Here is a 13201-nt window from a genome sequence, read left to right as displayed (position 1 = left end):
AAGTTGTTTAAGTAAGATTTTCAGAAGTAGTCAAGCAAAAGGCTAATCATATTAATTACCGTTATGTGTCCGATGTTGTAGAGAGCGATACATAAAACGCATTACCATTCTGATTCATTGACTTGTAGAGGAGCCTGTATGAGTGAGTGGAGGCGGGGCTCATTTGCATATTCATGTATCCGCATGTACTAAATGAAGCAAGTGTGTAGAGTTACATTCAAGCTATTTTAAGGCATGAATAAATATTTTCACAGGAAAAAACTTATGCCATTTTGATGATTGAAGATGAGTCCTAAGGGACAAAATTATTGACTACAGGGGGACTTTAAATCACGTCCATGACTTAACTAAAACAAATAAGTACAATGTGGCCACGATTTAACTAAAACAATGGAACGAAATAATAAAACGTGGCCACTGGCCATGAAATGTTAAGTTGTGGAAACGTAATTCTTAATGGTATCTATTTTTTCTTCCACGTCATGTGGGGGTTTGATTGACATGCTGGTAAATTATTGCATTAGTTTTTCCTCATATGTGATCCTGGATCACAAAACCAGTCACAAGTAGCATGGGTATATTTGTGGCAATAGCCAACAATACATTGGATGGGTCAAAATTATCGATTTTTCTTTTATGGCAAAAATCATTAGTATATTAAGTAAAGATCATGTTCCATGAAGATATTTTGTAAATTTCCTACCGTAAATACTGTATATAGGACAGTATTTTTGTGAGTGAATACAGCACAATTGCTAAAGGCGATTTTCTCAGTTTCGATTTTTTTGCACCCTCAGATTCCAGATTTTCAAATAGTTGTATCTCGGCCAAATATTGTCCTATCCTAACAAACCATACATCAATGGAAAGCTTAGTTATTCAGCTTTCAGAATATGTATACATCTACATTGATTGAAATGTACATTGAAAACCCATTTGACTGGTTTTGTGGTCCAGGGTCATATATTCCCTGTCCGTTTTATGTTTTATTTTCACAGTACAGTCATTTTCTAGGAGTTAATGCTCCACAAACACTTTTAACCCATAGTCGTTGTTCCTAAGCTTCTCCTTTGCCTTGTTCTTAGCAGTCATCTTGTCTCTCCATTGAAAGGGGAAAACCGTAGGATCCTGACTGCTGTGACACTGAAGGTTAGGGTCATGCAGAAGGTTCCACATGAGCCAGATCTGTGGGACGGTCAAGCTGTGCACCACCATCAGCTCTCTGTAGAAGCAGGGGTCAAAGACCTGGAGGTGGGGGGCAGCGGACGGTCTCACAATTCCAAAGGTGCGGAAGCCTTCGTGGCGAGTCGGCTGAAGGTTGATCCTCAGCAGACACATGCCCAGAAAGACATCATCAATGGGGAAGAGTTCCACCTCTTTGCAGGCGAGGTGGAGCTTCAATGCGGTATGTCCCGACATGACAAAGCCACCCCCGCCAGCATAGGACGGGTAGATCCCCTGGCCGTAAATAAACTCGGGGATGAAATACTTACTGTTGCGTCTGCGAATTGGTTTTGCGTGGACAATGATGTCGCCGACAAAAAGATCCTTATTGATCTTTTGACCCTCAAGCATCTCCAGGATATTGTCGATGTTCACGTACACATCTGCGTCACCCTTAAAAATAAACTTTGCTTTGGGACAGCTAGCATTGATCCACTGTAGGAAGTGGATTTCTTTTAGTGTCAAGTTGAAGAATGTGTCTTCAAAGTCCCACAGGAGGATGTCGTGAAAAGTGTGGCTCTCATATTCCAAAAGTTTGTCCCATAATGGAAGCGCTGTTTGATTTTGGGGTACACCGAGAAGAAAAACTCTCCTGACGTTCACGTCTTTCTGGAACACACCTTCTCGTCCCCATGTGCGTCGAACGACCTGACGTTTGTCGAAGTCCGTTGCTACTGATTTTATGGCGATCAGCATGTAGGGCGCTCCTTCTGGTCCAGAACACTTTGTGGGCTGATCGATTAGCAGCTTGAAGTCCCGTTGGTCTTTTTTTCTAAGGTAATCGTAAAAGTCAAAGGAAGCATGTGTTGGTAGCAGACTTGCTGTCGTTGAGGGTTGGAGAAATTTAGACTTTGCTTTCTGAGATTTGACCTTTGATGGTCTTTGTGCTTTAGGCTTGATCTTAACCTCAGGCTTGCAAGGAGGTATGTCTGGAGATTTTGAAGGGAACGGCTTTGTTTCCAGTCCCTTTGGTGCTCCACTGAGGAGGGTTCTTGAGCTGGTGGATCCATGTTGAATGTGCAATGTCCCCCATACGGGTGTCATACTTTGATGGGCATATAACAGCAGAAATAGCAGCACCAGCAGAATTAGGGAGCAAAGTATATCTCCCTTTATATAGACCCTTCTCATGGTGTGACCGGTTTTACTGTTATACTCCCATGAAATTCGGTAGAAGTCTCACATTGTTCTTAAAGTGTTTGGATTTTCTCACGGCCGTAGTAGGTTCTGCTAAATAAAAGTACAAATAAAAGTCAGTTAAAATAAATGCACGATAACTGCTTGAAGACCATCATTTAGGTATTTTTCCTCCTAAAATTTATTTCATGCTACGTTTAACCTCTTAAAAAACACATAACTAAATCTGCAGTTATACTTAAAAACATGTCCGTAAAACCAATTTCCTATTGTGTAAGATATGTCTGTATTTGAGAGGCATCACAAATACTTCTTACCACAGCATCCTGGATGTCATCAAACAACAGGAGACACAGGATATTACTTGACTAAAGTTATGCTTCATAAACGGCCAGGACCGCATACTTCTACGAAACAGGATACAGAAACAAATTATGACAGGAAACACATCTGACCAATTTTGGAACTTAATAATCTTTTCTGGCACTTCAAAGTGTAAAAAAAAAAAAGAAGAAAAAAAAGGTTAAAACTGTGGAAAGAGCTTAAGTGTCTCTTTCATGTGTTATTCACAGAAATATACCTAAATAGAGTTGCTTTTCCAAATCATCAGTCAGTATAAAAAAAAATGCAAATTCAATATATCAGTATATCCACATATAATTCGTCAACACCACATAATGAAATTTCACACCAAAAAAAAATTGGTTTAGGGTTTAGTTACCCTTTAAGAGATGTAAATACTACTTCATTCCTCAAATATGTTCACTAAAATAATTAGCTCAATTGTCTATTCTGTAACTACATCGTTAGTATAAGTTATGAGTCATTGAACCATTTAGTCAATTGATTCGTTAAAAACACCAAACACGAGTTGTGTGCCTACAAGTCTCCCGAAAATGTGTTTCTAAGCATTTTTCCCCCACTCATATGACAACCCTGTACTGTGTTTGCTCTACAACCCACAGTCTATGTCTACAACTGGCTTTATTATACTATTAACGAACTGGTTCTGGTTCAGTTCGTTAAACCCAAAACAGCGACTCGTATTTGAATCTGTGCACCCGAACAATTCGTTCGCTTAAAAGATTCATTCAAAAAACAAACGCGTCACCACATGCACATATTTTATAAGCCTAAAACAAACTTGTGTAATTTAAACATTTAAAATTTAGAAATGACACTAAATAAATACAATTACATTTTAGTTACAATCTTTTAAAATGTACAAACACTGCCTCGTGCTATAATTATTGTTACCCTTCAGGATCGTTATTATAGTGCGTCTGCAAGTTGCTTTCTTTTTTAATTAACGTTACATTTTCGCGTTCAGCCTTCTTTATAACGGCCTTTCATTGTTTCAAACATACATTTACAAAACTTACCCAGATGACGGCGTACCAGGAGAGCAATGACAAGACAGCACTGCAACCAGATCCAAACATCTGCTTCCACTATTAAAGCTGCTACACGAGACTGTTGCGTGTGCATGTTTCAGAAAAAAAACCTTTTCCAACTCGCTGAAATGCGCTACGTTACAGACATCTCTGTTCGCATCAGTTATGGTCGTAAGAATGTACATCAGTTACAAGCGGAAGACTTCTTGCACATTTTTTAAAAGTTATTTCATTGATCACGTGACAGCTTGAAGTTTGTTGGGATGCACCGCGCGCCAGATGCCAGCGCAGCAACTCCTCGCGAGCCGGGAGCGAGGACAGGGAAGCGAGAACGCGCAAGAGAATTATGAATTCAGGAGAGTCCCATTGCTGCCCCATAGTGGAAAATAAAACTAGATGTAACCGTTTAACAGCACAGATAGAATGAAAACAGATACATTTATATAATAATTTAATATCCTGTTTGAATACAGATAAAACCAGTCGATTTACAAACACATTGCCTTGGTACACAAAATACAGTCTCTTTGGCTATCACGTTTTGGCTAAGACTTTACAGTTACTGACAGACCAGCCCAGTTGCTCCTCTAAAACAAAACTGCTGCCAGTGAAGGCAGGATTCAAAACATATCCCCTCATGCAGGCCTTTTCATTTCCCAGTAGGCTACTGGGAACTTTCCAAGCCTGTTCTCCCCCAGGAATGTGGTCTGATCTTCCAGACTTCTGCTTAAGGTCATTTAGGACCAGATGTTCCTCAGGAGGAAGTAGTCCCTGCTCTCATGATCTTGAAAAGAGCATTGATGTTGTTGTTCTTGATGGCATCTCGACAGGCAGTGATAACCTGAGTTTTGGGTTTTCCCACTGAAAAGCATAATTGCAGTGATTACAATTAATTGCCAAAAAAACAACAACTAATGAGCTGAGAGACCATTTAAGCTATTCATAGTTTTCAGTCATATGACTGGCACCTAGAAGGCAAAACATCTATAGAACTGCAGCACATGCCTGTCCATTTTCCATCCGTTTCAAACCACAAATATTTAGATGACCTCTCTCTCTCAAAAAAAAAAGATATTTGAACAAACTGCAAGTTTGGGGCACTTGTAATCCATATAAAACAACAGGCACAGTATTTCAATCACGAAAAATAGCGGGACATTCTAAAACGCTTAATGTGGCAAAATATACCTATTAAAAGATCAAATTCAGTATACTTCTTATTGATGATGCATACTATATATAGGCAAACAGAATACGAATGCAAACACGCTATATTTCATGTTAAGTTTTTACTTGAAAAAGGTTTTGTATGGGAAAACTCACTGTTTTAGTACATTAGTACTCAGTATAAACCTGGTAAAAATAACTGCCGGGCAGTGGAGGAAAATCTTGTTTAGCCCTCCAGGTGGGCGTTCCTTGACGTCAAGTGAAAACTATGAATACTCATTAACTGTGTTCTCTTAGTAAAATCCACCCACCTCTCAATCTCCCTGCCCTTTGGATGGCCTGGTTAACTGATTTCAGCCGTGCGAGGAGGGCATTGTGATTATTAGACCTGATTTTATATTCATTAATCAAATCTCTGTTGAGGTCATACAGCTCAATGTAGCGTTTCTTCATGTTTCTCCTAAAAAACAGAATATAATTTCTGTGAGTACATGTCTTTGAGAAAGCGAGAGGACTGATCAATCAAACTAAGATGCTCACCAATCACCCATGAGTCTGGCATCTTCCGCCTGCACCAGCATATTTCTTACGTAGTTGGAATGATCTGCCATTGCCGCTGTGAGCTTTTGATGCACTGAGTGAAAATCATCCACCTAACACGAACATAAAAGGATGTTTGCAGCTAAAAGACTTCAAAAAATGTTCATCTTAAAGGTGATGTTGCTATTCCTAACCTCAGTGAGAGTGGTTCGTAGCTCTTTGAAGTAGACAGGGAAGTCAGCTTCAGCCTGTAAGTCTTCAATGGCCAGAAAAGAAGCAAGTGACTGGACCAGATCTCCAGCCAGATCAATGTCATCTGTTCTCAACGTGATCTGATGAGGAAGAACTAAGTTAGAGATTTTTTTGAGTAAGTAGCTCACAAATACTGACAAACACACAATAAAAGCACCTCTCCACTATGCTGCATATTGATTCTCAGGAGACCTCCTCCACGCAGTGCAGTGAAGGTGATGTCTGGACTGTCAATGCCCTCAGGCAGTAGAAAGTTCTGGTTTAGCCACATGACTACCTGCAAACATAGATGCATGCCTCATATTTCTTCAGCACTATGATAAACAACACATGGCACAATTTTTGTGACGTCATGCACACACTGTTCCATTTTGAGTGAGTGTGTCCTTTTACCCTCTGAGGTCTGTCATTGATGTTGAATGTGACCTTTCCTGTGGGTTCTGTGGCTGAGGAGTCAACGCTAAGGTCATACATCGAGAAGCGAGGCAGCTGACGTGTGATTTCAAATACGTGGAACTGTGTACTGGAGTAAATGGGGAAGGAGAACAGAAAAATGCATCGTCATCGTCATGAGATTTCTTAGAAATTCTTCCACCATATTTTTTCATAATACCTTCATTTTAAACTTAAAATAAGTAGTTGAATGAATCCTCATAATCCAAATAATGAAGTTTGACAATCGTCATGATGATATTCCACATTTGTGTACCTTGTCTTTCCTCCCACAAAGGCTTTGATGTGAAGGTCAACTGGAATGTCTTTTGGAGGAATGATGGGGACACGGACACAGCCAGAGAGATTTTGAGCGCTAGGGTGAACCACGTGACTCTCACCTTCAAAAATCCCCTCAGCAAATATCAGCACGGCTCTAATGATTGTTTCTGAAGGAGGGCAGCAAAAAGAATATCATAATATTATCATTTAAAACTTCATGTTGATAGGCCCAAAAAACTTATATTAAGGGCATGGATTGTACTAATTTGTTCCCTTGTTTTAGTAAATCATGACCATGTTAAGCTAATTTGTTTCCTTGTTTTAGTTAAACCCTGACCACGTTTTAATAATTCGTTCTAATTCATTCTAATTGTGGCTACATTGTACTAATTCATTCCTTCGGTTTAATTTAGTTAAATTGTGGCTACGATATCTTGTTTTTTCCCCCCATATGTTATGCGTGGTGCTCTGTACAGGTCAAAGTGTTGCAACTGTGTTAAGATGGTTTAACTACCATTCGGAGTGGAGATGTTGAGCTCTATGTGTGCTCTTTGGCTCTCTGTGGCTCTTCGTACAGACAAGGCTGTCTGGAGCTGCGTGTTAGCTGGAATTACACCCATCTTAAATTCCCCCTCCGAAACTCCAGGAAGAGCCTATGTCACACAAATTTCACTCACCAAAAACTGCATTTTGAAAATCAACATAAATCACTAAATTTTAACTAAAGAACCGCATGTACCTTGGAATTTTCCTCGTAGTTTCGTAATTCCAGCATCAAGTTCTGTTTACGTTGGCTCAGCTCCCTGATCAGGTCTTGTTCTACACTTGCATCCATTAGGTTTCCCTTCATATCCTTACTGGCAGGCAGATAGCCCCGTACTGTAGGATGACACATATATATGATGAGCCAATACTCAAGGGCAACATGAATTTACAATAAATGTCAGTCATCTCACCCTCTCCCTCCACAGAGGTGCATATAAGCTGAATCTGTCCATCCATGCGGTAGTCTCCCTCAACAACCCCAGCCACAGAGGATGAGAAGTTATCCTTGAAGATCACCTCACCAGTGCGATCACTGCGAGCATCAATCTAGACATGGAATCACAGGGAATCCTATCTTTTTACATGTACAGCAAAAACCTTGGTAAGTTAAATGTGAGGGTACGTTTACACGACAACGCTGTACTAAAAAAGTTTTTCCTTTGCGTTTACAGATGACAACGTTGTCAAAATGATCTCTGTTGACACGGATCTGCGAAAATGACTAAAAACGCTGTATTATGCATGCCCGGCCAGTAGTTGTCACTTTGTAAAGAAATACTACGCGCCTATAGACTGAACATTGTTTTCACAAATTCGCGGTATCGTTTTCAAAAACTTGCACTTTTAAACCAGCTTTCAAAACATTTCATTTTCAGGCCCCCAAAACGCTGTTGCAGTGTAAATGGATAGCCCCAAAATGTGTAAAAAGTTTTCAGTTTTTAGTTGAAAAAGGTGTCGTGTAAACAGCCACTCAGTGTAATTTCTAAAAGACTGACCTTTCCATTGGACCACCCAGTTATGAGCTCAACAACACCATCAGCATTAAGATCAAAGGCATGGATACTCATGGCGTGATTTTTAGACTGTGAGAAAAAAAAATCAAAATTATTCTTACTCATTTATGTTCATTAATGATAATTTTCCTCTAGGAAAGAATGCTGATTCAGGTATCATTTTGAATGGACCAAAATGCACTACCTTGATCCTCCAGTAGCGTGCAGTGCGGTCATACACTCCTACTGTGCCATTGGCCAGAGCATAACCAAACCTGCTCCCGTGCATGTGACAAAGCGATGTGATTGTCTGAAAAAAACAGAAAGCAATAACTGTATATAAAATTAAATTATCCAACTATCAACCAACAATGTCATAATTCATACCTCATTTTCAGCCATCTCAGTCACAAGTTCATCCTCTCTGAACACCCTGATGTCAAAGTCGTCTGAGCCAACAAGCAGCTGGAAAGATGGGATGTGTGGTCAATTTATGAAAGCAGTATTTTATAATAACTTACAAAAGTATTTTTGTCATTATGATGACAAACCTCACCTCATTCTTGCCATCTGCAGTAAAGTCACAAAGCACAAGTGATCGTACATTATCCCCAGTGACCTTTAAAAAAAAATAGGTATACCTATAAATATCCTTCATAGTTTTGTTTCTCAAATATATTTTGAATATAGGTCGCAAAAATGATCTTACTGTCCAGAACTGGTCATTTCCCTCATAGTCAAAGCCTTGCAGAGCACAGTTTCCACCAATGATGGCAAGGGTGGACTGGATATCTCCTAGTTTTCCCAGAACAATGGCATTGGCCCCATCAGTCACCTGTTATATAACAAGCATGTGATAAACATTTCTGTTTTACTTGGATAAGAAACATTTAATCACCTAGTGTCAATGTCTTAAGAAATCCATTTTATTGGATTATTTATCCACTGCAGCTTTATGTATATGAGACACACCATATAAACCTTACCTCCTTGTAGAAGACATCGGTGTTGTCATGCACATCATAGGCCAACAGGTTAGTCTGAGAGCCTACGAGCAGCGTGTGTCCTGTGGTGTTGGGTCCCAGAGTACCAGCCGTCAGACAGCTGACTGCCTGGTTGATATTGAGGAGTGAGATATCGGAGTCCTGGGTACTCTGACTCAGCCGGTGGGCTTCTGGCCTCTGGCCTCGAGTGTGAGGGTTATGGATAAACACCTGGATGGGTTTAGAAGTTAAACTGGATTGTACCGTGTGTAAAAATGCTAATGAATTAATATGTATTAGATATAGTTTTTTTTTAGTTTTTTATACACATTTGAAAATGTCCTAAAATCACTTTGCTTTAACAATGTCAATTTTACATTTACAATTTATAACAAGTTTTTCAACAAGGCACACCATGTGTCCACATTACAAAATTTGTATGCGTTCAGTTCAGATCCTTTACTGTATAATAAATATCACAGACTTTGTAACTAAAATAGCCAATGAAATCAATCCCGCTTGTCATTAGGACCACAAGGAGCTGCTTGTGTAAATGTACAACAACAAAAAAGGCTAAATAGAGATTGGCAAAGCTATCAGCACCATGAAGTCCATTGTAATAAAATACAACAAACAAAGCTGGCTATGCTGCCAAACAAGCTTAGAAAAAATCCTGACAGAGAAAAAAAAAAAATTGGCACTTGTCAGAGAAAAAAAAACAAGAATGCAACTACAACAATGGCAAGAGCAGCAAAGCTCTCTACATGAATATTCTTGAACAAAATATGTGCTTTGTCAATTTTTGAATGTGCTATTGATGCCAAATGGAAGAATAACTATTACAATGACAAATATAATATAATAGAACATATTGTAATTCAATCTAATATGATATAATTTTAATATATAATACTTTTTAATAGGGATGCACCCAAAAAAAAATTTTCTGGCCGATCCGATTATAACTAACAACTATTTGTGATTCAGATACTGTCACTTTCTCTCTTATTTGAACTTTTGTTATAAAAATAGATTAGTTCTTATTAAAGTTACAAAAGTGTTTTAGTCAAAAGTAGTGAGTGATTTTGAATGTCTTTAGTTGTATGATTAAAACACAGACAGCAGCACAGCAGGAATATTAGGCTGCTGTCACTTTAAAAGCTGCACGGATCCAAAGTACTGGTACACAAGCGTTTTATTTCTCAACTGTTTACATTCATTTAAGACATAACCGAGTATGTTTACAAGAATACTCGCCAAGACAGGCATTTTGATATAATTTTGTGTGAATTAGAAGTGAACTCAATTCAGTATGTGTGTCCAAAAGTGGCTTTTTTTTGTTTGTTTTTTGTATTTAATTATTTTATCTAGAGAAAAATTATGCAACAGGTATTATACAGCTTAGAGCCTTCATTCAGTTATTAATAAGCATTTCAATGCTATAGCTGATATGCCGATGGTTTTAAATTGATAAAAAAACGGCCGATACATCGGTGCATCTCTACTTTTTAATATAATACTTTTCACTTACCTTGCCAGCTTGCGTGGCTGCAGTGAGGCATGGATGTATCCCATCGTACTTTCCAATAGCAACCATTCGAGGGTTAATCTTATGGTTCAGTTTAAGGGTGAAGATGGGCACTAACATGGTGGCACAGCTCAAGAGCAAAATCAGATGTAACCAATGCAAACTTCCTGTGAAAATACCATAAACAGATGTTAAAACAATGACTCTGGTAAACATTCACCACATGTACTAGAAAACCACAAGAATCTCCTACATGGATCGCAAGTCAATGAAGCATTATTGTGAAATATATATATATATATATCATAGTCTACTCAGTTTTGTATACATTTTCCGGTTTTGATATTGTTTTTAAATGTTTAAAATCTACAGCTCAAGAATGTTATGTTGGTATTGTCACTGTCAAATAAATAAAACATTTAAATAATAAGAACTAAGTTCATATAAATGAAGTGAAAAGGCTATTTTGGGTAAAGGGGAAATGATCCACAACAAGAGACTGTATTCAGGCTTTAGCCCATCTAACTACCCATTCTCTCTGGGTAATGGAATAAACAGCTTACTGTGCTTCTCGCCCGATGGGGCTTCTGTTGCCTAGCAACAGTGGGCAGCTTGTCACGGCATTACCAAGCCACTTCTGCTAGCATGCTATTCTGCTAATCCTTTTAGTGTACACGTCTGCTCACTATGTTTAAAAAAAAAACAAGGTTTTACTTTGTACTTCTATTTAAACATATTAATTATGCGACGCCATTTTCATTCAAAACGAAGAAAAGTACATGCTATCGATATATTAGCCAGATCCAGGCAACTCAGTGTATTCTCTATGCGCTGGCTAGGGGTGCTGCTAACTCTGCGTAGCTAATTAGCAGAAACCCTTCATACTGTGCTTGGAGATGATAATGTGTGCATAATTATATTCCCTTTACTGCAATAAACATACGAGTTACAATAAATGGAAGTGTCTTACCACAGCCGCTAGATTGTTCTCTGCCAGGTGTTGTATTCTGCTATTACTGACAGGACAAACTGATGTCCATAACTTGGAGAGGATTGTTTCCAGCAGGATGTGCAGTGAGCACGCGCAGGGTCCTGATTTAAGAACTTAAAAGAAAGGCCGTAATAAAAGTTGGCAGTTTGCCATCAAGAATAACTAACGTTACTTGAATAATATCTGTAAATCATTTTGAAGAAAAAAATAAATAAATCAACAACAAAAACTCGGCACACTACGGGTCCAACAAGTAGACATTTATTGACAGACTCTAAATTTCTACTTTTTGGAGCCGTGTACGGACTTTATCTCTGTAAGATTTAAAAAAAAAAAAAGTTTAACATAAAGCATAAGGACTTAATGTCATAATGTTATGCCTGTAAGTGCTTTAACAAGCTTTGGGGCTGGCCGATAGGCTATATAACAATGATACGAGAGATCATCTGAATTTAGATCTACCTCAATCATATTTATCTAGTTTATTAGATTATTAGATTAGTTTATTTATCTAAATATATAGCGTTGTCTAGCAGGTAAAACATTTGCAGGCTTTGCTTTATGTATTTTGGCATTTTGATTGTTTAATTTATAAATGTATATAAAATGAAAATATATGGAGGCACACGTGTAATATAAGAAGGAACATTAATTAAATTAAATATTTGAATATGTTTCAAAATAGATTTACATATACAGAAAACTAATCTATATGAACAAATATTAGAAATGAAGATATGTAAATATATTGCAAATATCTAAACGTTTTTACATGTAAAGGAAATAAATATATATAAATATTTCCAATAAAAATATATTTACATGCTTAATATATGTGAAAAATATAAAAAAGGGGCTAAAATCAAATATTTAAATATATTCTTAATATATATTTCAAAATATATTTGCATTTTTTGGGGTGGGGGTTCTATACAACCCATAGATGTATGGGGACGTGCACTTGTTGAGTGAGTAGTGTTCTAAACGTGCGTTTTTTGGCATTTTAACGCTTTAAATTATTGATCTCCCCAAAATTCAAAGACACTCTGCACTCGTTACATCAGTTCAGTTGTAATGAATAATTGGTAATGGAAAAATACTCCGCGCAGCAGCGAGAGAGTAAACGAGTGCAAATCAATTCTTGTGTTTACTGAGGCTTCGCCCGCATCTCCGCCGAGTGCAGACAGGGGAGCACGTGATGACGCTGTCGCACACACGCACGCAGTTTGTTTCACTTTAGTGCCGTGTGCAGAGAGGACAAACTGTTGACAAACATTTATGGGAGAGAATAAAGCTTTCATAAAATCTAAAATTGCCTCTAGGCGAGCATCATCTATGTCTTTAATGTCATCTACTATGGGCCAATATCTCCTTAAGTTGGGCATATAACTTATTTAGACTCGTATACGTGTTTATTTTAATATTTAAAGGTGTCGTATTACTTTTCCTTTCTCACAGAAATCTAAAACCATTAAAGAAGCTCAAAGACTGGCCAAGTATGACAAAGTATGGTATTTTATAGACCTCTTTGATTCTAACAAACTACTTTATGCTATCAAACAAGAAGGTCTTTCCATCTCCCAAAACCAAAATAACCAACAAAAGCATCTAATTATATAATCACGTCAACAAACGGCAATCAACATTCAGCCAGTGGAGTGGAATGGTAGTTATATAATCGTAAAAACAATACATTGGTGTGACAGGGTGGGAAATGATGACTCCTGATTGTT

General features: G+C 38.0%; 2 protein-coding genes across 3 annotated transcripts; both read right to left on the bottom strand.

Moving 5' to 3' along the window:
- Positions 1–768: 768 nt before the first annotated feature.
- Positions 769–4054, bottom strand: b3gnt9 (UDP-GlcNAc:betaGal beta-1,3-N-acetylglucosaminyltransferase 9). Of its 2 annotated transcripts, none has more exons than XM_082182089.1 (3): positions 3744–4054; positions 2679–2768; positions 769–2454 (listed from the first exon to the last, which is right to left on the bottom strand). In XM_082182089.1, the coding sequence occupies exon 3, from the start codon at positions 2353–2355 to the stop codon at positions 1018–1020; it is 1338 nt and encodes a 445-aa protein (XP_082038215.1). In that variant the 5' UTR covers positions 2356–2454; positions 2679–2768; positions 3744–4054; the 3' UTR covers positions 769–1017. The 2 variants fall into 2 exon arrangements, with proteins under 2 accessions (XP_082038215.1, XP_082038216.1); XM_082182090.1 differs by having other exon boundaries at positions 769–2451.
- Positions 4055–4189: 135 nt separating this feature from the next.
- bbs2 (Bardet-Biedl syndrome 2) lies at positions 4190–11576 on the bottom strand. Its single transcript, XM_082182088.1, has 18 exons — positions 11448–11576; positions 10481–10644; positions 8953–9180; positions 8676–8801; positions 8523–8585; positions 8354–8431; positions 8172–8276; positions 7970–8056; positions 7385–7520; positions 7168–7307; positions 6943–7081; positions 6424–6595; positions 6108–6237; positions 5872–5991; positions 5657–5794; positions 5463–5575; positions 5234–5382; positions 4190–4616 (listed from the first exon to the last, which is right to left on the bottom strand). Exons 2-18 carry the CDS (start codon positions 10595–10597, stop codon positions 4510–4512), a joined length of 2148 nt encoding a protein of 715 aa, XP_082038214.1. The 5' UTR covers positions 10598–10644; positions 11448–11576; the 3' UTR covers positions 4190–4509.
- Positions 11577–13201: the final 1625 nt, after the last annotated feature.

Source organism: Leuciscus leuciscus (assembly GCF_965113295.1).
Source record: "Leuciscus leuciscus genome assembly, chromosome: 10".
Lineage (NCBI taxonomy): Eukaryota > Metazoa > Chordata > Actinopteri > Cypriniformes > Leuciscidae > Leuciscus > Leuciscus leuciscus.
The sequence above is the reverse complement of the archived record's forward strand: the minus strand, read 5'-3'. Positions and strand labels throughout refer to the sequence as shown.

What these genes read in the sequence shown, in the direction of transcription:
- b3gnt9 (XM_082182089.1), bottom strand. Translation starts at nt 2,355, where the DNA reads ATGAGAAGGGTCTATATAAAGGGAGATATACTTTGCTCCCTAATTCTG.
- bbs2 (XM_082182088.1), bottom strand. Translation starts at nt 10,597, where the DNA reads ATGTTAGTGCCCATCTTCACCCTTAAACTGAACCATAAGATTAACCCT. An exon ending in CTGCAGATGGCAAGAATGAG is followed by an intron (nt 8,432 to 8,522) that starts GTGAGGTTTGTC and finishes CCATCTTTCCAG; the next exon opens with CTGCTTGTTGGCTCAGACGA. An exon ending in CACCTCTGTGGAGGGAGAGG is followed by an intron (nt 7,308 to 7,384) that starts GTGAGATGACTG and finishes GTCATCCTACAG; the next exon opens with TACGGGGCTATCTGCCTGCC.